Consider the following 24,875-nt stretch of genomic DNA (forward strand, 5'->3'; position numbering starts at 1 on the left):
ATTTATCTTATCCTCAATATCCGTATGTAGAGTATTGGCCCACAGCCTCAGGGCTCTAGCTACAAAAGTCTGGCTACACCAGACTTTTGGGGTTATGCCTGAGAAGATGTGTAATTTCTTTCACCATTAAAATTACTACATCTTTATTGTTTTGCCTGCTATACTTTCTCAAAAACATCTCAATTTTTAGTATATCAAGTCTGTACTTTACATGTAATTGCTATGCCAACCAAGGTTCCACCCCCAGCAATGGAGGAATAATTCACAATGTACAGTAACTTATACACGCAGGACCACTGGCCACAACTTGGACAGACACACTGCTTTTTATGTAGCACATTTTATTTTGTTTACAAGCCACCAGACCTGGAAGATAAGTTTTGACCCAGCCCCCCCCCCCCTTTCCTCGTGTGTGCTAGATATTTGTTACATCACTATATGTGACCCGTGTGGAACAGACATTCACGCTTTCCTCGTGTCCTAAAAGCGTGTCAAAATATAAGATAAATGCATGAAGTATACCCACTGAACCAAGCATTGTAAAACAAATAATATACTTCTATATATTCTCTTAATTATCTATTTTTAAAAAAGTGATGACATAATTTGCCAATATATTATGAGAACCATGTGCCACATATTAGGATTGTTTTATTGAATGCCTACATTTCTTTTATCCTGACAATCATTACATATTCACAGTTGTTATGATTAAAAAAAATTATATATTTGGGGTGAGAAATGCATCCAGCACCATGTCTATTACACCACATCTGATTATAAGAAAGGTCACTGCATAATAAACTAAGTTTTGCACCTATATCAACAAGAATTGACTTGTAATGCAATTTGCAATTGATCCATCATAATCCCACTGGCGCTTAATTGTACAGTGTGCCACTAACTACATCTTTCTTCAATGCAGGTAATTTTAAGTTAGGTGTGTGTCTGATTCTAAATTTGCCGTGCACGGATGTGGTGCACTCTAATTTTCAATGCACGTTGTGCCCACCAAAATACGTCCTGAGACAAAAGCTGTGGCATTGAAAGAAAGTTCTGCAAATAATCTTGAGAATAAAGATCATGTTTTATTAATTAATTACTAGCTGAAGTACCCGGTGTTGCCTGGGTTTAAATCTTCAAGCTATTAAGTTATCAATGAGTTGGATGTAACTGTCAACCTTTTCAAAATAATTAGAAGCTTAGCAGGTTTTCCTACACACCAATTAGGTGGCTGCCCAGTGTCGTTTTTGTTTTTATATTAAATGTCATTGAAATCCAGCTAGTGGAAGGCCCAGAACAGGCTCGCCAGGTCAAAGTTCTGCCCAGAGTACACCAATGGGAGGTTCTATTGGGACCCTAACCTCCCTAAAACCTGGACAGGACACAACCGGACCATCTCGCATTGGTTTCATCCCAATCGGTGCAGGGGTATCTGAATGCATAACTGGACAGACAAGCAGACCAATGATTTATATATATATATATATATATATATATAAGATTTTATTGTGATAGGGCATCCTCAGAATCATTCCTCCTCTTGTCTGCCTTACTTACATTGTTCACCATTCTGCGCTCTTGTTATAATTGCTATACCTTCTCCCAGTGCCCTTCTTGACTATGGTTCCAGTAGGATTAAGAATAGGGATGAGGTATCCTAGTACATGGACAGGAGCCAATGACTGGGGAGTCACCAGACCCATGGTGGTTAATAATTTACCCTTTGAGCAAAATATACACCATGGGTATATCCAAGTACTTTTTAACTTAACATGTTAATTAACACTAAAATCTGAACATATCCTGGAGGGGTAGTTAAGTGTGAGGACGGAGAGGGGGCAGGGAATTGTGTAATTTTGGTCCTGCCCCCAACGATACATTTACGCAGCCGAGTCAATGTGACCCAGGTGACAATCCCGGAGAGTGGGCAAGTAAACATAACCTAAAGCATCCATTACAAAGAATACAAGTATAATAGTCAACTCCTGTAAGCAAATCTACATGCACCAGACATAGAGAATACTAAGTACCACCAAACTAATGAGCTGACAACTATAATTGTCTGCAAGTGAAAACAAGTTCTGTGAATAGAGGGGGCTCTTCATATATGTCTAATGCATGCTGGTGTGCATTAAGGTTCTAGCATAGAATAATAATTGTAAATAACTTTTCTCATGGGCTAATATCTACACATTATCCTTTACTTGAGTTGACCTTTCAGTTTGCATTTCTTGCTGTTACTTCCAATTTATGACCCTGTATGTTCAGTTTCTCTATTTTTCACTCAACAATTAATTTGCTTTTAGATCTCTACACATCCATATGAATCATTAATGAGTAACCACAAGAGAAATTAACTCTTAAAAGGTTGTCCCAAAACGTACATTTTATCTTTAAAAAAAATAAATGGCTAAATAAATATTTTTTTCAGGTGACTTGTAAACAAATTCAGGACAAAATGCACATATTAGACTATCCATTTTCATGTTATTTAGTACTGATACTACCATCACCAAGAACAACCTCAGTAATATTAGACAGTACAAGTGTGACTAAGAGATGGCTAAATCCTATTTCCCATACAGTCAATGTACCAGGTACCTACACTGAAGGGGATTTAGACATATCACTGTAAATCCCCTTCCAATTCATGACCCGGCAAGCAGGGGGCCAAAAAGGTACCTTCGGTGAAGGGGATTTAGCTGGCTTTACCATTGTTAAATCTAACCAGTGATGTGGTTAGATATAATAAATAAAGCAACATGTATCACTCTCCTGCTGTTGCAGAACTATCTCCCAACGATCCCTTCCAGGAATGCTGGAACATATAATTCCACAACACCTGAAGAGTCATATATAGGTCCCATCTTGGGTCTTATGAAGTAATAATGAATATATTGTTATATACAACAATACCTCACTGGGGATATATTACAATTCCCGCCGAACACTCAGTCACACGTTATTTGCGTTCCACCTTCCTGGATAACCTTGATGACGCCATGCACCTAACGTCATTATCCAGCGTCAAAGCCGTGTGGGCGCGTCATGATGGATCAGCATGTTCTCTCAATGACACAGCAGCGGCCGTATTGGTAATGACATTGCAAATTGGTGGGGCCTCTTCCATAGTGTGTGCTGTAGCCCTCTGTCGGTGTGTTTTGGCATAAGATGTTGTGGCTGTGATTGGTCAGGCTCCCCGCAGTGGGCGTGTCACATACAGTGTAAGAACGCCCAGTGTTACCGGGTTGTCAGACGTTATTTTAGGGTTACGGTGATTGCGAGGAATTGGATTGCTGCTATGGAACAAACTCCGGTGCCGTATCCCGTTCGCCTTTACGTGTACGATCTCTCCCGGGGCCTGGCCCGCCGCCTCAGTCCTGTCATGCTCGGTAAATTCGGGTTTGAGATGTATGCGTGTATGGAGACGGGGCATATATGGTTGTATGTACATGTCTCTTCTGTGTATGGTGCCATGTGTAGGGTAATGAGCGGATAGGAAGCTGCCACCTGCAGTACTCACTAATCCCGCTATCTGCCACTGGCAAAAGGGATCAGGTGTGAGGAGATCCTGGAAATCTACCCTTGGGAGTGCTAAAGTGCTATAGTCAAACATTGTTGGAAAGCAGTGTCCATAGACTCATTTTCACATATGCCCTCAATATGTATATTTATATTTGTACACCAATATTGAACTTTATTGAACATGTTTGTATTCAAATAATTTTTTTTTCTTTGTTTTTTTTCCCCAAGGGAAACAGCTAGAAGGCATCTGGTAAGTGTTTGTTTATATTTTATTAACATTTGTAAAAGGGGAAAAAAACAATAATGCCTAGGAAAACTGTCATTTTTATAGCGCACCTTTTATTAAATGAAACAAAACTTTTGATTGCTTAAAAGATGTTATCACATTTGTATTGCATGTTAAACAGGTTTTTTTTTTGTTTTTTTTTGTATTCCTCTTTTTATTACCTTTAAGGAAGCCATGGCCATCTTTCGGCTGAAATTGAGAATCTGTGGCTTTCTCTCACATGTGGCATGTTACCGGCTATCATCTTTGGCCCCTATTTATTAGGAAGTGGCAATAGGGATGGCTTCCAATTCCTGTGGTTTGCCAAGAAAATTGTTGTCAGGGTTTTTCTGTTCCACTTCTTTAAATAAAAAAATGCACGGGGAAGCTTTCACTGGTGAAAACCAATGATTGTAAAACCACCTATTTTTCGAAAGATAGTGAATGATGATCCCGCATAGTTTTTTTTTTTCTTTTTCTTTAAATAGAAAGTAAAGTATGCATCTGATAGTTCTTGTTTTAGCTATCCTCCTACAGATCACTATCGCCTTTTCACTAACAATTGTTTGCTTTATTGCACAGGCACACATCCATTATTGTTTTTGAGGAAGAATTCTTCTATGGTGGAGGAGGAATCACTAGTTGTGTGCCGGTAAGAACATGATTGTCGGCGTTTTGATTGCTGTTATTGGGTGACTTCCTCAGCTTTCACAACCCTTTAATAGCCAGGGGTGTAACAGAAACATAATGTTGTTTTACAGCATACCAATTGCAATTTAATTTTGCAGAAGATTACTATTTCACTTTTCTCTTTCATCCAGTCTGGGGGACACTGCTTACCATGGGTTGTGGAGGGGAGCTTGCACCTAGCTAGTTAACTTTAGCACTGCTGACAGACCCCTCCCCTCTACAATCCCCCTGCCTCTTCCTGTTCAGTTTTTTTTTAGGTGCCCATGGAGTTGGGCAGTGTTTTTAGTTACTGCATGTATTCTTTAGTTTTTCCTTTTTATTTTATTTTATTTTATTTTTATTTTTTTAACTTTTTATAGGTGGCAGACCTGGGAGTGTGTTCTACTATAGAGAACACTCACAGCAGAGCAGCGCAGGCACTTCCCTTTCAGATGAGAGCCAGAGGCTCTCACTGACAGGGACAGAATGGGGTGCCTAAATTGTGAGTGACAAGCGGTCTCACGGACCGCTGTCACTCCTGGAGCCTCACCGATAACCGGCGCTGCCATTGCAGGCATAGAGCGCCGGTTATCGGAGATTTCAAATGATGGTGGCCATTTTGGATCTGCGGAGGAGCGAGGAGAACTACAGAGGTTCATACCAGGATCCCCCCTCATACATAGGAGGGGGCATTGGGTACTAACTGCTGCAGAGACCTCATCTTTTGAGGTCTCCACTACTCTGCCACATACCTATTTTTATTTTTGCTACGAGCAGAGAAACAGCTGCGGAGACAGCATTATCAGAAGGGGGGGAGCTAAGACATAGAGCTCCCCCGCCTTCCAGAGAGAGATGGTTTAACCCGGTCTTCTGGCGCCAAGGAGAAGCCCGGGAAGAGAGAACAGATCTGAGGGAGCAGGCACCAGGATACTGCTGTTGGACTTCTCCCCTGTTTGGCCTATGGGCTAAGTATCTGATTTATTTAAACACATACTCAGTATTGCTGTGTACAAAGTGGGCTAGTAGGGGTTATATTGTAGTTCTCCTACTTGCCTAAGTATTATATTGTGTTTAAAATAATTACAAGTACAACTTTTATGTCAAGATTAGTTGATCACTTGTTTTTTCACACTATTCTCTCTACACTCTCTCTCTACTCAGCTAAATTTAACAATTTAAGTCTGTATGTTTGGTGTGCCTTCCTTTATATAAAAAAATGACAGATAAGGGAAAGGGCCCTATGGCAAAATATTTCACTTGTTCAAAATGTAATGTAAAATTACCTTGTGGGCAGCATATTTCAGCCCCACTGACAGAGGAACCGGCCTGGGTGGCCTCCCTGACACGGTCGGTTTCCTCTTTAGCACAGATGGTTTTTCAATCCAATCAATTGCTATCTACTGTGGCAACTTTGGTGGCTAATAATACTAGTACACCTTTGGGCCTCCCTGCTACCACAGGTTCTATTGGAACGTCTATACCAGGACCTTCCTCATTAAATACGCACCAAGCCCCTGTTCCCACAGAACCGGCATGGTCCGCAGCTTTTATAAAGGGTTTGGATAAGCTGGGCCAGTTACTTGAATCCCCAAACATCCCGCCTGCTGAAAGAAAGCGGCCTAGATCTGATAATACCCTTATGGTCCTTTCAGACTCTGAGGGGTTTTCAGAGGAGGAGGGGGAAATTAATTCGGATCCTGACCAGGTTCAACCTTTGGGACAGGATGAAAACTCTAAAAGCCAATTTATTATTTTTTTAGCACTGAGACAAGCGTTGGACCTCCCAGAGACAGAAGTCTCTTTAAGAAGGCCAAAAGAAAGGCATCCCGGTTTCCCCCTTCGGTAGAACTCAGAGATATTGCAGAGGGAGCCTGGAAACAGCCTGATAAGAGGTTCTCTGTTCCCAAAAGATTCTCCTCCCTATATCCATTGCAGGAGGAAGACGTGGCTCACTGGGAGAGTATCCCTAAGGTGGATATTCCAGTAGCCCGTTTGGCCAAACACACTTTACTACCAGTCCCAGGTTCAGCAACTCTGCAAGATGCCAATGATCGCAGAATAGAATCCCAGCTGAAATCTATATTTGTGGCTGCGTGTTCTTCTTTTAGGCCCACATTTGCTTCAGCTTGGGTTGCTAAAGCCATGAAAGCATGGGCAGATCAACTGGCAGAGGCCTTACAGAACTCTGATTTACTTCCCCATGCCTTGCATTTCAAAGAGGCATCAGGGTACCTTTATAAGGCGGCCCAGAACACAGCGTCTATGTCCTCCTCTATTCAGGCTGCATCTATTTCAGCAAGAAGAACGTTATGGCTGAAATCCTGGGAAGGAGGTGCGGAATCAAAAAAGTCAGTTGACACCATTCCCTCTTCAGCAGCAGGTTTGTTCGGCCCGGAACTAGATACTATGATACCAGGCAACAGGGGGCAAAAGCACTTCTTTGCCGGTATTTTCAAGTAGGGGCCGGACTTCTCGTGTCAGTTCCTTTTGTCAGCCCTTTAGGGGGACCTCCTTGCCTAGAGCACAGTCCTTTTAGATGTAGACAACCTAATGCTCGAGGCTCCTCTGTCAGGGGCAGATCCTCGTTTGCAGCTAGGCGCCAGGCCTCCAAAACCCAGGAGAAGCCTGCGTCCTGACAACCACTCTACTCTGCCAAAGGTAGCGCCAGTGGGGGGACGTCTGTCTCTGTTTCGGGAACAATGGGCAGCGTCTTCCCAAGACCCTTGGATTCGGGGCATTATATCAAGGGGGTACATGATAGACCTGCTGGGCCCTGTACCACATTGTTTCTTTGTAACCCCTCTACACCGAGATCCAACAAGAAGACAGGCAATTACAGGCTTGTGTCGCCTCTCTTTCGCAAAGAGTCATCTGCAAGGTCGCAGACAACCAGAAAAGACGGGTTTAATTCAAATCTGTTTCTGGTCAAGAAGCCGGACGGGTCCTTTCGACCCATTTTAAACCTAAAGAGCCTCAAAGTGCACTGACGAGTGGACAGATTTCGGATGGAATCCCAGAGGTCGGTAATAAACGGCTTAGTGAAGGATCAGTTTATGGCCTCCATAGACATAAAGGACGCATACCTCCACGTTCCCATTTGGAGCGACCATCAGTCTCTCCTAAGATTCACAGTGGGGTCCTCCCACTATCTGTTTCGGGCCCTTCGGCCTCTCCACAGCTCCGAGGGTCTTCATGAAGATCATGGCGGTGTGTCTTCACTTAAAGGGAGTTCAGGTCGTGCCTTATTTGGATGATCTGCTCATCAAATCCTCCTCAGAGATTTGCTTACGTCAGCACTTATCCCTCACCTTGGCAGTTCTCGAGAGCCATGGATGGCTGATAAACTTTGGTTTTGGCAGAACAATATGTTCCAGCAATATCGGCCGTATTCATTCCAGGAATAAGGAATTGGGAGGCCGACTACCTAAGTCAAAATCGGATGATGCCGGGGGAGTGGTCACTCCATCCGGAAGTTTTTCAGCCTCTGGTTCAGAGGTTGGGTCTTCCGGATGTAGATCTCATGGCCTCCAGACACAACAAAGGTTCACAGGTTTTGCGCAAGGGCAAGAGACCCCTTAGCGGTGGCAGTGGACGTAATGACTATGTCATGGGAGTTCAGGTTGGGATACCTGTTTCCTCCGATTCCCATGCTTCCTCGTGTCGGGGTACCGAGGCTTGGTAAACCTACTATCCATCTCTGATAACCTGATTTCCTATGTGGTATTTTGCCGTTGACAGCAAAGTGGAGAAATGAAACACAAACAAGCTGTTGCAGTTTCAAAATCAGCTCTGAGCGTCTATGCAAGCTGATCCTTTGTTTATACATAGTGACCAGCATTAACTGGTTAACGACAAGGACATATAAGGAAATCTCTTTAGCTCAGCAAATATACATATAAGGCCACATCCTCTGTTCAGCATTACATGCTTTTCCTGCCAGCTGCTTCCTTCAGTCTGGCATCCTGCTGCTGTCTGTTCCATATGGAGCATCTGTTTTTTTTCTTCAAAGCGTAGTCCTGTATAGTTTTTAAGGCATTTCACATATATTTGTACATCTTAATAACTATCAATTATTTTATACCCTCACAATCCCCTCTTTTTGTTACATCAAACAAATATACATGTGTTTCCTGACCCTTCCTATCATGTCATGATACAGGGCTACCTGGTCTCGAGCTACATTTATCCAGACTTTGACCTAAAGTCTCCATGTGGATAGAGAATTGATCATTCACAAGAGAAAGTATCCTCGCATCATTTATTCTTTCCCTAGCAGTATTTCACTGCAGTATACACATGTTATTTTTGCTTGATAGGGGTTCTTCCGTTTACATGAGGTACATACTTTTTGAGTTTGATTAAAATATGTTGGTACCGGAGTCATGGCCTGATTAACGATTTTCCTAAAACTTACAGGACAAATAACAATTCCACACAATCAACAGGATCAAAACCATTATTATTACCAGTATTGGATGGAGCATTACCTTAAAAATACCTGTTGCAGTGTGGGAATTACCTATGAACACATCCCACCAATGGTGTTGCAGATTATCTTTTAATTGACCAGCTACATATTTTAATTCCCGTGCTTCTATTACTGTCTGCATTTGTGCATAATTAGCTGAATAGTTTACCTGTGCCAAATGTTCTGCCAGGCGCTGGGTGTTGTTTATAGCATTGATTATCCCCTGAAGATTAATAGTCAAGTTATAGGAGGGTAGTTTAATTGGGATAAATTGCTGATATATATTGTCTCCCCTATCCTTATAGAATATATAAGTCTCATTCCTTCATATTAGATGAGTAACATTTTGGATACATCCTGAAAATGGGTTAGTCAAGTTATACATTTCTATAGTTTGTTTATCATGGGTTACTAAGCACACTATTTGTGGTGCTACTTCTATAAACATATCATTTCTCCTGTCATGGAGCTCCCAATTACAGACACTAGTTGGATGTTCTAGCTTACAAAGTTCATAAACTTTGAGTGTTTTGAGAGCACACTATTCCATTGTCTGTATTTGAACACAATCCTAAGTTATGTGTGTTGTTGTTATCATCTATATACTCCCCTTATCTGCGGGGTCCATAATTGTGTTCCACCGACCTGGGCATAGAGTGGGACAGGCAATATGAGGAATTTACACATTATCTTAGTCCTCAGTATACTGTATGTCTGAAAACTTCCTATGCACCAGTTTTCTGTACACTTCACACCCATTCCATCAGTTTGAATCCATAGCTGCGTAGCTACATTAAACATATTTCTATATACCAGTTCATTGTTAGTCATTAATTGAGTTTGAGCGTTACTCTTTTGTATTTTCTGATACAGTGTCTTAATTGAGCATTCAGTCCAGTTAAACATCAAGGAGATATTTACATCTATTCCTAAGGAATTGAACAATGTTGCATTAAATATCTGTAAATATTCTTTGTCCCATAATATTAGTTTCTGCAAAGGTGTGAAAACTGTAGGCATCCACTGTGCCTGCATGGTGATTACTTTGTTTATATCTTCTCCTGCTGCACTCATCTTATTACTCAATGTTTCTATGTCTATACTGTTAAGTACCCCCATTCTAGTACCTGTTGCCCCCAATAATGTATCATACCTCTCCCTTTTCTTCCTATTTTGGCACATGGGATCAAGAGGGAATGTGATATTGAAAGTGTGCTGGGTTGCATATTTCCTAGTACCTATATTTCTGCAAGTAGAGGGCATCTTGATTAGAGTATCATTAATGACTCTTGGCTTGGGGTCTAATATGTATAGTCTTTTCATGAGTACATTCTCCCCTGGTATCTCAGTACTGTTGGTACACATCATCATCAAATCCCCTATTCCCTTCCACGCCCTTCCTATAGGTACTGTATTATTATTGGAGCCATTTACACACTTGAGGGCTTCTATCCAGGCTTGGGTATACCCTTTTAATTTGATAAATGGTTCAGTGCAGCATATGATGGGAGTACTATTAGTCATGGTCATAGTATCATTTTCCCCTGGTGCCCAAAAATGATGGGGTTCATTCCTCCCTGCTGTTTCTACAAACCCATGGCCACCAGTAAATGTAAAGTTTAACTTACAACAGGGATATGGAATCATTCTTCTACTACTTCCTGTTCCTACATCTACCATCACACATTCTTCTTGATTTATTCCATATCATACCTGCACATTTGGTTAAGTCTACCTTCTTAACTTTATTTCCTGGCGTATACATCTGTATATACATTATCTGTACTGTTACTAGTGCTATGCACATTATCACACAAAAAGGATTCATGGTGCTTCAATTTTCACTGTCAGCTTTTTGCAGTGAGATGCGTGGACCCATGTCTCTCTTCCTCCTAACTTAACAGAAGTGGGAGTAGTCAAGACCACTTGATATGGACCATCAAATCTGGGTTCCAAAGTTTTCCTCATGTGCCTTTTTAGGTAGACCCAATCTCCTGGTTGCAAGGCATGTGTTCCTGTATCGTTATTTGGATCTGGAATGGAGGAGAAAACTTGAGAGTGCACATTAGTCATTATCTTTGTAAGCTGTATTAAATAATCAGTTAGATCTGCATGATTATATTGCAATTGCTGAGGAAAATAACACCCTGTCTTCGGGGCTCCCCCAAACAATATTTCATAAGGGGACAACTTATGCTTCTTTCCTGGTGTTGTTCTAACTGAATATAGAGCTAAAGGTAGACAATCTAACCAGGTTTTTCCTGTTTCTGCAATCATTTTCTGAATTTTTAACTTTAATGTGCCATTCAATCTTTCCACTTGAAAGGGTATGAAAGGCTTGCTGTATCCCCATATCCTTCATTATATTTTGTATTACTTCCCCGTAAAATGCGATCCTCTGTCTGATTCTATTGTTTCAGGTATTCCATACCTGCAAATTACCTCACTTATCAGTTTCTTGGCAGTGTTTTTAGCTGTTGCCTTAGCCACTGCCCAGGCCTCTGGCCAATTTGAGAATAGATCTGTACACACAAGGACATACTCATATGTTCCTACCCTAGGTAGCTGTATATAGTCAATCTGCAATCTCTGAAATGGGTACAATGGCTTTGGTGTGTTCTTCTGTGGTGTTTTCACTACCTGACCTGGATTGTATTTTCCGCATATCACACAGGCTGCTGCATATGCCGTAGCAGCTGCATTGAATCCTGGTGCTACCCAATGTCGTAAGACAATATTGGTCATAGCTTCATTAGAATTGTGGACCAGCCCATGTGCCAATTGAGTCATCATAGGGTATAGGCTTCTGGGCAGACAATACTTATTATCTGTTCTCCAGAGCCCTCCCTGACATGTAGCACCTTCCTTTTCCCAGGCTTTTTTGTCTATTGAGGAGACTTGTTCCGGAACTTTTTCAGTATGTCAAGAGTTATAGGCTCTACAGGGTTTTCACCCTGTGTCACATGGCAGACCTGCATCCTGGGCATAAGGGCTGCCTGTTTAGCAGTAGCATCTGCCTTGGCATTTCCCAATGCCTCCCTAGTCTTTTCTTTAGTGTGTGCCTGGACTTTCAATATAGCTACCTTCTTGGGTAGCTGCAGAGCTCTAAACAGAGCCCTTATCTGTTCTGCATGCTTGATAGGTTTTCCTGCTGACCCCACAAAATCCCTGCTCTTCCATATTGGCCCAAAATCATGGGCCACGCCATATGCGTACCTGGAGTCTGTGTATATGTTAGCTGTTTGGTTTTCTGCCATTATACATGCCTCAGTGAGTGCATGCAACTCCGCCTCCTGTGCTGAGCAGAAAGGTGGGAGTGGTTGTTGTATCAAAGTCTCTTCCAGGGTGGTCACAGCATACCCTGTGTGTGGTGACCCTTCATAATAATACCTGGAACCGTCAACAAATAAGTTCCAATCTGCATTAGGTATAGGGACATCTGTCACATTTTCTAATTCCTTTATTTCTAGCTTCATTAGTTCAGCACAGTCATGTGACTCAGAAAAGGGAAAATTTTTGTGTGTATTTTGTCTGGTACTGATACATTTCTCCCTTTCTGATTCATCAAGGGTGGGTAGGTTACCACCCACCTCTCTCCCCTCTGTTGAACCTGCTTCAACTGGAAACAGTGTAGCAGGTTCAAAACTGTGCATCTTTTAATTGTTACATGTGCATTACTTAATAATGACACCTCATACTTAGTGAGCCTTGCTGTGGACAGATGCTTTGTTCTTGCTTGGTTTAGTATGTCTGTAACTGCATGTGGGACCTGTATAGTTAAGGGGTGGTCTAGTACTATATCTGCCACCTTATCTTTTAGCAAGGCTGCGGCTGCCACCGCCCTTATGCAGGACGGGGCTCCTCTTATGATACTGTCTAGATGTAATGAATAGTAAGCCAGCGGTCTCTGTTTATGTGAGTGTACCTGTGAAAGGACCCCTTGTGCATGTCCCTTAGATTCATTGCAGAACAAGGTAAATGGCTTATCATATTGTGGTAATCCTAACGCTGGTGCCTGCACAATGGCTTGTTTTAATGTTTCAAACAATGTTAGTTGTGATTCAGTTAAATATATCCTTGACCATTTTACCTCACTAAGAGCATCATAGAGGGGTTGCATTAGGAGGGATGCTCCGGAAATCCATTCCCTGCAGTACCCTACCAAACCTAGGAATGCCCTTAATTCCTTGGGTGTTCTGTGGTGGCTTTACCTGCTGGATTGCAGTTATCCTGTCCTGTGTGAGGTGTCTGGTACCTTGTGAGATGCAATGTCCTAAAAATATTACCTTACTCTGTGCTGCTTGTATTTTTGTGGGTGATACCTTGCAATTTTGCTGCCCTAAGAAGTTAATTAATGATGTAGTCTCTTCCTGACACCCCTCATTCATTTGGCAACATGGTAATAAGTTATCTACATATTAGAAGAATGTCTTGTTTTTATTCAACAGCTGCTGGAGCCTGTTCTAGTAATTGTGTACAATGTATTAAACACCTCTGTAACCACAAGTCCCAAGAACCGACAGTTTTGGGTTTTTTTGGGGTTTTTTTCTACTCCAGCAGGACCAGCTACTTCATTTATTTGACTCTGTGAAATAGCCTGTGTCACTGAATCTCCTGCTGCTGCATCCAACATATCGTTGTATGCGGGTGGGGCAGGAGGTTCTTTTGGTTTCAATTCACCTGGTCTAGGGGTCTGAAATTAAATCACACACAAATGTTCACCTAACATTCTCTCAGCTAAATATCGTTTCAGCAGGCATACAATTATCCATAGAGGCAACACCCAAAAAAATAAAAATAAATCATTTGCACCTACAATAGACCTAAACGACCTAGCTGGAATCCTAACATTGTACCACAAGTCAAATTACTAACAAAAATCCCTTCAAATCAATATCCAGAAATGTGGTAAAATTATACTAATACAAGTTTAAAAATGGAAAAGCAGAAAAGATTATTCTTTCAGTAATCCATAAAACACTCTCTTTCTTGCTAAAAGAGGAAGAAAAAAATAAATATAACTGATATGTTACAGCATAGAGTTGTGGAACTACAAGTCCCAGCATTCAATTAGCTTCAGCTTCAATTAGGTTGTTACCACTGCAAAGATATTTCAATTACTCTTGAATTACCGAAGCACACGTGAAAAACCTTTTTTCTATCAACCACATATATTGTCAAATAAATCCTCCTCTTTCACACTGAATAAACTGGGGAGAGAATCTGCAACTTCATTCCCCCCTCTGCTCATATCCCCCCTCCCTTTCTCAACACACTGAAGTCTTTTACACAGAATAGGAAGGGGAAGACATTCCATTCTCTGTCTCTCACTCACAGGTTGTAAGACAGAAACATAACAAAAAAAAAATATGCACAATGTGTAATTTGTCTTTTCTTTTTCCTAATTCATTTTGTACAACCAATACAAAAAGTATTATATCTGGCGCAAAAGAGAATATATGAAAAAATAAGGCTGCAGCTAAAAATATTCCAGTGCAATTCTCAAGTTCCAATAGCCAAAAAGAATGACCCTCTGAATTTAAAAGGCTTTCTCGAATTTCTACCAGCACAAATACTGTTAACTCTAAATCCTTCAGTGGTTAATTTAAATATTATTGTACACCTTTCTTTAACAGACATATAAAGCAATATGTCAAAATATAACAAATACAAACAATGAATCTTATCAGAACCAGAAGGGTGAGTATTCTTGAACCTTCATATCAAACTGATGAATCTTAGAAGACACAGAAATAACAACAACCTTTTTAGAGCAGAATAAAACTTCTACCCACCGCGGTTTTGTCGTTCCAAGTTCTGCCTCTCCCCGACTCCTTCACAGTTTTTCAGGAAGATTTTTGAAGCTCACTGTGGCCTCTAAGTATGTTAAAGGCAATAGACCTTTTGCCACCAGTAAAATCCCTTCTAATTCAGGTGTACGGTGCACACTGGAGAATTGATCTGAGACTCACACTGTTGTCTAGATTAATCAGTTCTGTTTTACTGAAACTGGTATACTAATATTTATACATAAAACATGGCATACCCTCTTATGGTTACATACTATAATAATAAACAAAATCCTTTAAATTGTAGCTATGACCTGCAACCAATTGAACAAAGACATCTGTAAATCTTTCTCACTTAGAGCAGGACAGACAGCTTATCTTGCTTATCTTTACTGAAAGTGAGTTATATCCAAATTTTTGAAGCATAACCGCTCATCCTTTAAATCTGTTAATCTAATTGGAATTTCTTTACCTACGAAGGTCTGTAGTTAGTCATTTTTAACTAATTGACTTCTACATTTATCTATGAAAGCTATATATTGTTTAATTAAAAATATCATAATTTCCTTTACAGGGGGTAGTTGTCCTGACGTCCCTTCTAATGGGTGACTATGTGGGTCTGATGGTGCACTTGGGGTTGGCTGAGTAGGAGGCAAGTTTACAGCTGTATGTCCCTGGATGTCTTCTAACATCTCCTCCTTTACCATTTGTTCTTGTTCTATTTGACTACATGCCCTTACCCATGCTGATACTTGGTTGGTGTTCTTTATTATTCCTAGTAATCCATATACTATATTCTTTCTAAAAATCTGGCAATCCCGCCTTCCTAAAGATGTTCTAGATTTCTCTAACAGCCACAATACCTTCTCTTTCCTTAACTAGATCCGCAGGAGTGTATCATTCTGTACCATCATACCTTTACTGCCCTGGGTCCCCATTACTGCAGTTATGGGAATACCGGCCCCTAGTGTGCCTGAGAAGTGACTGTTATTCTAATTTTATACACCTTTATAATTCAATCCTGTTATGGATTGCTTGATCAACTTGGGTACATACTTTACTGATATTATATTAATTAATGGACATGTAAGTGGCCCTATCCTTCTAATGTTCTATGTTAAAAAATAACATATATTCCACCATCCCAAACCTATTTGGGTTTTCAGATAGTCTGGACAACCGTGTCTTCCAAATATTGCTGTATATATCGTTGGATTAAAAATCCCCTCCTTATGTTTACAATATGTTACTGAACAATCAGTGTCAGTTCCTATCACCGCTATCAATTTACTAGTTTGTATTGTCAATGCCTTTAGAATTAAAACAACACATTTACAGTCTGGACAACTAAGATTATTTTCTGACATTTATACTCCCCACAGCATGTCTCTGATTCCCTCAGCTCCCTTTGATGTTTTTATGAAACAATATATTAATACTAGTACAATTATTACTATTAAAATAATTCCACTAATACACTCAGCTATTTTTTCTGAAGGTGTCATCTAATCTTTTTTTAAGAAATTAGATAGTAGACAGTCCTATCCTCCGACCTCAGGCGCCTCTTAGCAGAGGTACCAACAAGGAAATGCGGAAGACCCTTACCAGAATCAGTGAGCAACCTTTCTGCACTTTTACCGTTTTACTTGGTTGTTACTTCTTTCAACCTCTGAGAGCTGAGGACCCTTGTAGACTGACAGCTGGCCCAGTGGTCGCACGTTACACAAAACAAGGTCAAGCCTCAGTGGCATGTGCAAGGTACAGTCTTTGATCAGATCAGTCTTTTCAAGGTTATGTTATCCCCTTATACATCTCTTATCAGTACAATATCACTCAATCTTTACAGGAGCGAAGGATTCTTATAATGACCTCTCAAACCCAAGGACAATCATCTACACAAAACAAGGCGAGGTCTCAGCAACAAGTATAGAGGAATGCCTTTGATTATCGAGGTCAATTAAAAAGTTATGTATTTGCATCCTTTTATATACATCCTGTATCGACACAAACACATACATTCACTTATCTATTTTTCACAAAAAAAAACAAATATATCAGGAAAACAGGTTATTCAGTAATTTGTTCAAATACCCGTTATACCATCCCCTACTGAACCCCACCATATATCTTACAGGAAGAGCAGATGGAGTAGAGAGTTGCAAATGCAAAAAAAAAACTTCACTACTCATCACACGGATTTGTCTGCTGTTCCTGAAGATTGAGGAGGTCTCTGGTCAGTCCTGGGCTGATATGTTGAGTATCCCGGACGAGCCCCCAGAAAATGTCGGGGTACCGAGGCTTGGTGCCCCTACTATTAATCTCTGATAACCTGATTTCCTATGTGGTATTTTGCCGTCGACAGCAAAGTGGAGAAATGAAACACAAACAAGGTGTTGCAGTTTCAAAATCAGCTCTGAGGGTCTATGCAAGCTGATCCTTTATTTATACATAGTGACCAGCATTAACTGGTTAACGACAAGGACATATAAGGAAATCTCTTTAGCTCAGCAAATATACATATAAGGCCACATCCTCTGTTCAGCATTACATGCTTTTCCTGCCAGCTGCTTCCTTCAGTCTCGCATCCTGCTGCTGTCTGTTCCATAGGAAGTATCTGTTTTTTTTCTTCAAAGCGTAGTCCTGTATAGTTTTTAAGACATTTCACATATATTTGTACATCTTAATAACTATCAATTATTTTATACCCTCACAATCGCGTACTCAGAATTACTGGCAGACCGCCCTGCCTTACTCGTCTAATAGCTCCCTCATGGCCGCGCCGAGTCTGGTACGCGGACATAATCTCTATGGCGGAAGGACAAGGATTTCGTCTTCCGTCTCGAGACGACCTTCTTCTGCAGGGTCCCTTCCGTCACCAGAATTTACCTCCGCTCAGTTTAACAGCATGGCTGTTGAAGCCAGCCTCTGGAGAGCTAGGGGTTTTTCTCCCATTGTAGTGAACACTATGATGCGAGCCAGAAAGCCAGTTTCAGCTCACATCTATCACCGGATTTGGCGAGCCTTTATCAGATGGTGCGAAAATAGGACGTGTCACACGTCCTCCTTTCGTCTCCCTCGGTTATTGGCTTTCCTTCAGGATGGCCTGGAAGCAGGACTTCGGTTAGGTTCCCTAAAAGTTCAGGTATCGACACTTTCAGTATTTTTTCACCTGAAATTAGCGGATTTGCCAGATATTAGGACTTTCCTTCAGGGAGTCTTGCATATTTAGCCTCCCTATGTTCCGCCTACAGCACCATGGGATCTTAACCTGGTATTGGATATTCTTAAAGGACCTCCCTTTGAGCCATTACTTGTGGCAGATTTGAAGTGGTTGACCTGGAAGGTCCTCTTTCTTTTGGCTATTGCATCTGCACGTAGGGTTTCGGAATTATCAGCTCTGTCCTGCCGTGAACCATATCTGGTTTTCCACGAGGACAGAGCGGTGTTAAGAACCCTCCCGTCCTTCGTTCCAAAAGTAGTTTCGGCTTTCCATCTGAACCAGGAAATTGTAGTTCCGGTCTTTTCATCTACTTCCCATTCGGATCAACTATGGTCTATGGAAAAGTTAGATGTGGTTAGGGCTCTCCGCATTTATGTCAAAAGAACTTCTCAGATTAGACATACTGATTCTCTGTTTGTTCTTTATGATGCTAATAAGAGAGGCTGGCAAGCCTCAAAACAGTCCATTGCAAGATGGATTACGGCAACCATTAAGCAAGCTTACATAAAGGCTAACCGTCCGGTGCCAGAGAGGCTTACGGCCCATTCCACCAGATCGGTAGGGGCATCGTGGGCAGTGAGAAATGGGGCTTCTGCAGACCAGCTTTGCAGGGCAGCCACCTGGTCCTCTGTCCACACCTTTACAAAATTTTACCAGTTTAATATATTTGCATCCACGGATGCAAATTTCGCTCGTAGTGCTTTACGAGCGGGGCTTTCAGAGTAGTCCCACCCTTAGGGGGCTGCTTTAGAACATCCCCATGGTAAGCAGTGTCCCCCAGACTGGATGAAAGCGGAAAGAGGATTTATGTACTTACGTTAAATCCGTTTCTCTGATTCCGTCTGGGGGACACTGCGATCCCTCCCTTTTGCTTTTCTTTTGTGTGCTCTTGTTTGATTGGTCTTTTTTCCTTGGGCTTTTTAATTAACTGAACAGGAAGAGGCAGGGGGATTGTAGAGGGGAGGGGACTGTCAGTAGTGCTAAAGTTAACTAGCTAGGTGCCAACTCCCGAGCTCCCCTCCAAAACCCATGGTAAGCAGTGTCCCCCAGACGGAATCGGAGAAACGGATACATAAATCCTCTTATTTCAAATTAGCTGCAAAGTATCTCACGAATGTTCTGGAGGCATCCCATAGATGTGCAAGGAAAAATGAGAGCAGATTTGTGCCATAATTGCCTGCAATGTCCGACAATTGAGTTTCCCCCTTGTACATCTAGATTGTACGCTCATTCGGACAGGGCCAACTTTTATTTCATATTGTTGTACATTATTTTGTCTGCAATAAACCTAACAACAATAAGTTATTGCTTCGTGCAAATTACAGGCAATATATTTACTGCGTATATGCGTGTGTGTGTGTGTAATATATATATATATATATTTTATAAAAAAAAAATATTTTTTTTTCTCCTTCTACAATATCTTTCAGTGTTACTGGAGATGTACTTAAACAATTCTTTGCTTTTCCAATTGCAGTTCTCTTTAATCTACATTCGAGCTGGACAAATCCCAGGAACCCTAGCTCATAGAGATGAAATAAATGCTGCTTGATTCATTTTTGAGAATATCCATGGTATCATCCTTCACCCTCACCCTGCATAACACCACTTTACATTATCCACTCACTAATTCTCTCACTTCTATTTAACACTTATGAACTTCTTTCCTCTCTTCATTGCACTACTGTAAAACCCTCAACGTGTTCCCTCATAATAAGCCCTTTTCAGTCTTGCAATCCTCTTTTCTACCTCAATCCTTCTGCTTCTAGCAGTTGTTGATCTATCGCCAAATCTGACCACTCAACCCTATCACTTCACAAAGCATCCGATTAATGTCTCTTGTGCTCACCCCAGCGTTAAATAACCGCATTTGGTTATTGCTCCTATTCTGAGAAAAAGTAATTATGACAAACACTTTAAATTATCAGCATGTCTCAACTTTCACGCCCCCTCCTTTTTTGAGAGACTTGGACCCTCTTCAATAAGGCTTCAGTTCTCGACATTCCACACAGGATGCACTGCCAATGTGATCAATTATTTGATCAAAGCTATAATCTAAAGGCCACAACTCTCTTCGCCATTACCACTTCATACAAACTGCAAGCCCTACACAACTATTAGGCGAACTCAAGTGGTCACTAAGAGTGCCAATATTTTGCATGCACATAAACCACAGAGTGGCATCATGTCATTTATTTAGTGACCTTATTTTTCCTGGCACCCCCATACACTGCACTGGCTGCTTAAAAGGTTTAAATTAAACACACACCTTTTTCTCCTTACTCTGCCTGCATGCTCCACGCAGGTAAGAATCATTCGAGGGCAGCATCTGAGGGGGAGGCTATTACCTGGCATCCTGGTTCTAACTCTAATTGTCAAACTACTTCCATCTTCATTTTTTGGATCCAACTTATCTCTGCTTCCTCTATCAGTTAAGAGTACCGCAAGACTTGATCATGGGCTGTTTAGAAGTCCACAGAGATTGCTTTGACTAAAGTTGTCAACGGTTTGATTGCTGCTAAATAAAATAATAAAATAATAAATAAAAACCATTACTCACTCATAATTCTCCTGAATCCCTCTGCTGCATTTGATACTGACCACTCTCTTCTCATACAAATGCTACAATCCCTAGGTCTTCAAAACACTTCTATCCTGGTTCTCATCCTACCTATCTAACCCTTCTTTCACTATTCGTTTCTCTAGATCCACCTCTGCTCAGCTTCATTTTTCAGTTGGTGTGTGTGTGGAAAAAATAAAACCAAGCTGCAGCGCCACCTGCTGGGCGGAGTTATACACTGACCTACTAAATTCTTAGAGTGTGTAAAAAAAAATTCAGAAAGGGCTGAAATTTGGTATACTAAGATGTTTTTAATTTGTTAATTGTTAAAAGTGTTTATAAAGATTTAAAAAAAATATATATATATATTTCCTGAAGGAGAAGTGGTGGTTGGTGGTTGCCGGGGGTGACAGTGGGGAGTGGTTGGTGGTTGCTGGGGGTGACAGAGTGAGAAGAGTGTGATACTCAGGACGGCTGAGAGAGATCCCTGTGTCTGGATAGACATCTAGATAGATGTGGCGATGAAAATGAAGGATGAGGGGATGGAGAAGAATGATGAGGCGGTGACATGTGGACAAAACCACGTTAAAAAAGGGCGCTTACGTCGGGGAGTAACGCTCTTCCCCTGAGGAGGCCTGGGCTATGGCCCAAATGCATGACAAGAACCTTTTTAAAACCTTAAGTAGCTTGATTTGACTAGAATGCATGAGTATCATGCACGGGTTAACTTGTATTAAACAATTAACAAAACTGCACCAACCTACACCTCATTCCTTACAATGATGCCTGGATACAGAACTTGTTTTTGGTCTGCACCCTGTAGAATTCCCTCGCTCGTTAAACAAGACTTTTCGCTGGCGTCTAAACCTTCAAGCGTTCCCTGAAAACTCGCCTCTACAGCCAAGCTTATCACGTTCCTGAACCACCCTCTTTTCCTCCCTATGCTATTCTACCATAGTTTGCACATTTCAGTCAAGCTTACATTTATTTTCCTATACTCAAACAAACCTCTAACCCCCTCACATCTTCCTTCCCCAAGCAAACACTGCTGTATGACTGAATCATGGCCAACAGTTTGTGGGCACCCGAACATCACAGCCATATATGGTTGTTGAACATCTCATTCCAAATACATGGTCATTAATATGGAGTTGGTTGACACTATTTACCCAACCCCCCCCCCCCCCCCCCCCCAATTTTTTTTTATTTTTTTTGCTGCTAGAATATCCTTCACTCTTATGTAAAGGCTTTCCATGACTGCAGGGATTCTCATCCTTTCAAGAGCGTTGTCGAGGATGTGCATCGATGTTGGGCGATAAAGCCTGGTTCGCAGTCATCATTCCAGTTGATCCCAAAGGCTTTTGATGGGGTTGAAGTTGGGGCTCTGTGTTGGGCTCCTTCCACACAAAACGAAGAAAACCATTTTTTAAATGGACCTCGCTTTGTGCATCGGTGCATTGTTATGCTAAAACTCCCAGTCCCCCTCCCCACACACACTATTGCCACAAACTTGGAAGCACATTACGCGCTAGAATCTTATTGTATGTTCTAGTAATACAATTTCTATTCACTGTAACGAAGGGTCCAGGCCAAACTATGAAAAAGAGTCCAAGACTTTTATTCTTCGCCTACGTTGGTGGCAAGCGTTCTCCTAGCATCTGGCAAACACCATATTAGACTGACAGATGGTGAAATGTGTGTCTACACTTCAGATAATGTGTTTCTACTACTTCATGTTCCAGTGGCAGTGTGCGTTTTTCCCTAGATGGCTCCACTTCAGTTGACTGGGACAGGACAAAGGAGGGCAGAAATATGACAAGTTGACTTGTTGGAAAGTTGACCTCCACATTAGAAGTCACTGAGCTCTTCAGTACGTCCCATTATATTGCTAATGTTTGACTATGAGGATTGCCTAGTTGTATGTTTTATTTTATGCACCTTTTAACAAAGGGTGTGGCTGAAATGGCCAATCACTAATTAGAAGAAGTGTCCACATACATTTGGCCATGTAGTGTATATGCACCGTACATACTCGCATTTCAACGTTCTATTTTCGTATAGATTGTGATCAGGGCCCTCTTACACTTTTTTTTTTTTTTTGTTCTTGTTTTAGTACTATTTGTTCTCAGTTGTAGCTCTGTAGATTATGCTGCTGTTATATAAATACATGTTGATAATTAATACACCCACTGTAGTTTTATTTTTAAAATTCCGTTTTATTTCTAGAACAATGTTGTAAAGCATACATTCTAAGCAGTATTTTTTTTTTTAATATATTTGCTGATTCATATTCTTTATAGCAATGAAAATAGCTAGACTTGTAGAAAAACAAAAAATCAAATTTTAATTTGAAAGCGATACTAGTACCGTTTACAATTGCAATTGTTGGGAACGCCTCAGAACTAAAGATGTTTAAGGTCCAGGGGACTGACTATATACCACCAGTTTTTAAATTAGTGTTTTTTTACCAAATCATGAATCTGTTTTCTGCACAATGTTTTTATGTTAATAATGGGTTCCATTGAATTAATTTAGTGCTATGGGAGCATTAAAGCCACCGTATCAAACTGCTCTGGAAAACTCATAAATGCAAATGGTTTATTTGATGGCATTATCAAGTTTGGGATCGAGGACATTGATCATTGGTGATAACTATAACAACTTTTTTTTTTTCAGTCTTATAAATAGGAACCAGTTATTGAAACTGGGAATTAAAGTGCATATTTTCTGATTGTCAACTCTGTTTCTGTTAGGGTGGCACACTGTTGGGTGACCCGGATACTGTGGTGGATCTTGGAAGCACCGAGGTGACCGAAGAGATATTCCTAGAGTACCTGTCTTCCTTGGGAGAATCTGGCTTCAGGTGGGCCTTCTACTTCTATGAAATAAATTCAAATAAGAAAACACAGCTAGAGATATTGCAAATGCAGTTTTTCTGCATTCTTTACATCTATTTATATTCTTTAGTGTGATTACATCACACTATATCCAAACCCTTGCATTTACTGTGGTCCAAGTAGCCCCTTTTACATTCTATCATCTGAGCAAAACTTTTTTCCTGACTGCAGAATTTTGTTGGAATAAGTCTGGCTGGGATGCAGGTTTCTTCCATCATAAATCTGTCCTCCATTTCGGCAACAATGACCCATGCTAAACACTCTTATTCTGTTCCGTTACACCTAGACTTTTGTTTCTTCTTTGATATTTTATTCTCATTACTTTTTTTATATTATTCATTTTTGACTCCTTTTCTATGACCCAACTCCAACCAAAGTCTCCAATGATCATCTCGGCACAGTCGCCACCTTTTTATTCAGACCCTGAGTTACTTTGATGTATCGGGTACTGCCTTATCTTGGTTCTCATCTTTCCTCTATAGCCGCTCTTTTTAGCATCTCCTTTTGATATCTTTACCCAGGGTTCCCCCATTTGGTAGAGGCCAATGCTGCTTCTTACCTTAGCAGGTGGAAGTGGCATATTTTGGGACTATGAACGTGGAGCTTGTCTGTGACATCCTAGTAAAACACAATATATCTAGAGTAACACTGACACGCCAGTAGCGTCACATGTAAAAAGCTGCTGGCTGTTTCTCCTTCATGTCTGTGGCCAGCGCTCCCTTTAGGAGCATTAAATACTAGATAAGGGACATTTTGTCACTTTTCCAGAATTGTAGGCACCTCCTAACCATTGGCAAGCCCAGTGCTTCCCAAACGTTTGCAGTTCGCGGCACCCTTAGAATCTCCATAATTTTTTTACGGCTCCCCTCCAAAATAATTATCGGCAGTCTTTTTGTAGAAGTAGTTGGGTCAAAAAAACGTAATAAGTATTTAGGTCAGGACAGAAATACTTAATTAGTTGTATGCAAAAATAATACGCATAGATCCAAGGAAAAAATATTTTTTATATATATTTTTTTCAATTATATTTCTGTCAAAGAATAATTGACAACTAACTCGCACTGTGATCTCCTTCATCTCCACACACTCTGCCCCCTCTGCATCCAGTCACACTCCCCCCTCTCGTGCTGCCCCCCTCTCTCTCTCTGCCGCCACTCAGCCCCTCTCTCTCTCTGCCCCCCCCTCCCCACCCCCTCCTCACCCCCCTCCTCCACCGCGGCCAGCAAGAGGGGAAAAAAAAGAAAAAACTTGCCAATCCACGTGGCGCCGGGACCCAGCATCCTCCTCTCTCCCGCAGCTTGTCACTGATTGTCGGGTGCGCTGCAGGAGAGAGGAGGATGCTGAGTCCTGGCGCCGCGCGGATTATTACGTTTGGTTTTTGTTTGTTTTTTTGGGGGTTTTTTTTTTCCTCTGGCTGGTCGCGGCACCCCAGGGAGCCACAGCGCACACTTTGGGAACCGCTGGGCTAGCCTATTGGTA

At 41.2% G+C, this 24,875-nt stretch overlaps 2 protein-coding genes across 3 annotated transcripts in view; one reads left to right on the forward strand and one right to left on the reverse strand.

The window, feature by feature from the left end:
- Window positions 1–3,056, reverse strand: part of XRCC6 (X-ray repair cross complementing 6) — a 75,720-nt gene extending 72,664 nt beyond the window's left edge. The window contains exon 1 of one of the 2 annotated variants that reach the window (XM_075182804.1): window positions 2,920–3,056. The gene's annotated coding sequence lies outside the window, so the exon portion shown is untranslated. The remainder of the gene's footprint in view (window positions 1–2,919) is intronic. The other variant, XM_075182803.1, reaches the window with a different exon arrangement.
- An 88-nt stretch (window positions 3,057–3,144) lies between these two features.
- The window catches only part of DESI1 (desumoylating isopeptidase 1), a 40,179-nt gene continuing 18,448 nt past the window's right edge, over window positions 3,145–24,875 (forward strand). Inside the window, exons 1-4 of the mRNA XM_075182805.1 lie at window positions 3,145–3,395; window positions 3,757–3,778; window positions 4,376–4,445; window positions 23,253–23,362. Of these exons, the coding sequence (XP_075038906.1) occupies window positions 3,305–3,395; window positions 3,757–3,778; window positions 4,376–4,445; window positions 23,253–23,362 (293 nt within the window). The 5' untranslated portion in view covers window positions 3,145–3,304. The remainder of the gene's footprint in view (window positions 3,396–3,756; window positions 3,779–4,375; window positions 4,446–23,252; window positions 23,363–24,875) is intronic.

This window comes from Mixophyes fleayi, chromosome 8, assembly GCF_038048845.1.
Source record: "Mixophyes fleayi isolate aMixFle1 chromosome 8, aMixFle1.hap1, whole genome shotgun sequence".
Classification (NCBI taxonomy): domain Eukaryota; kingdom Metazoa; phylum Chordata; class Amphibia; order Anura; family Limnodynastidae; genus Mixophyes; species Mixophyes fleayi.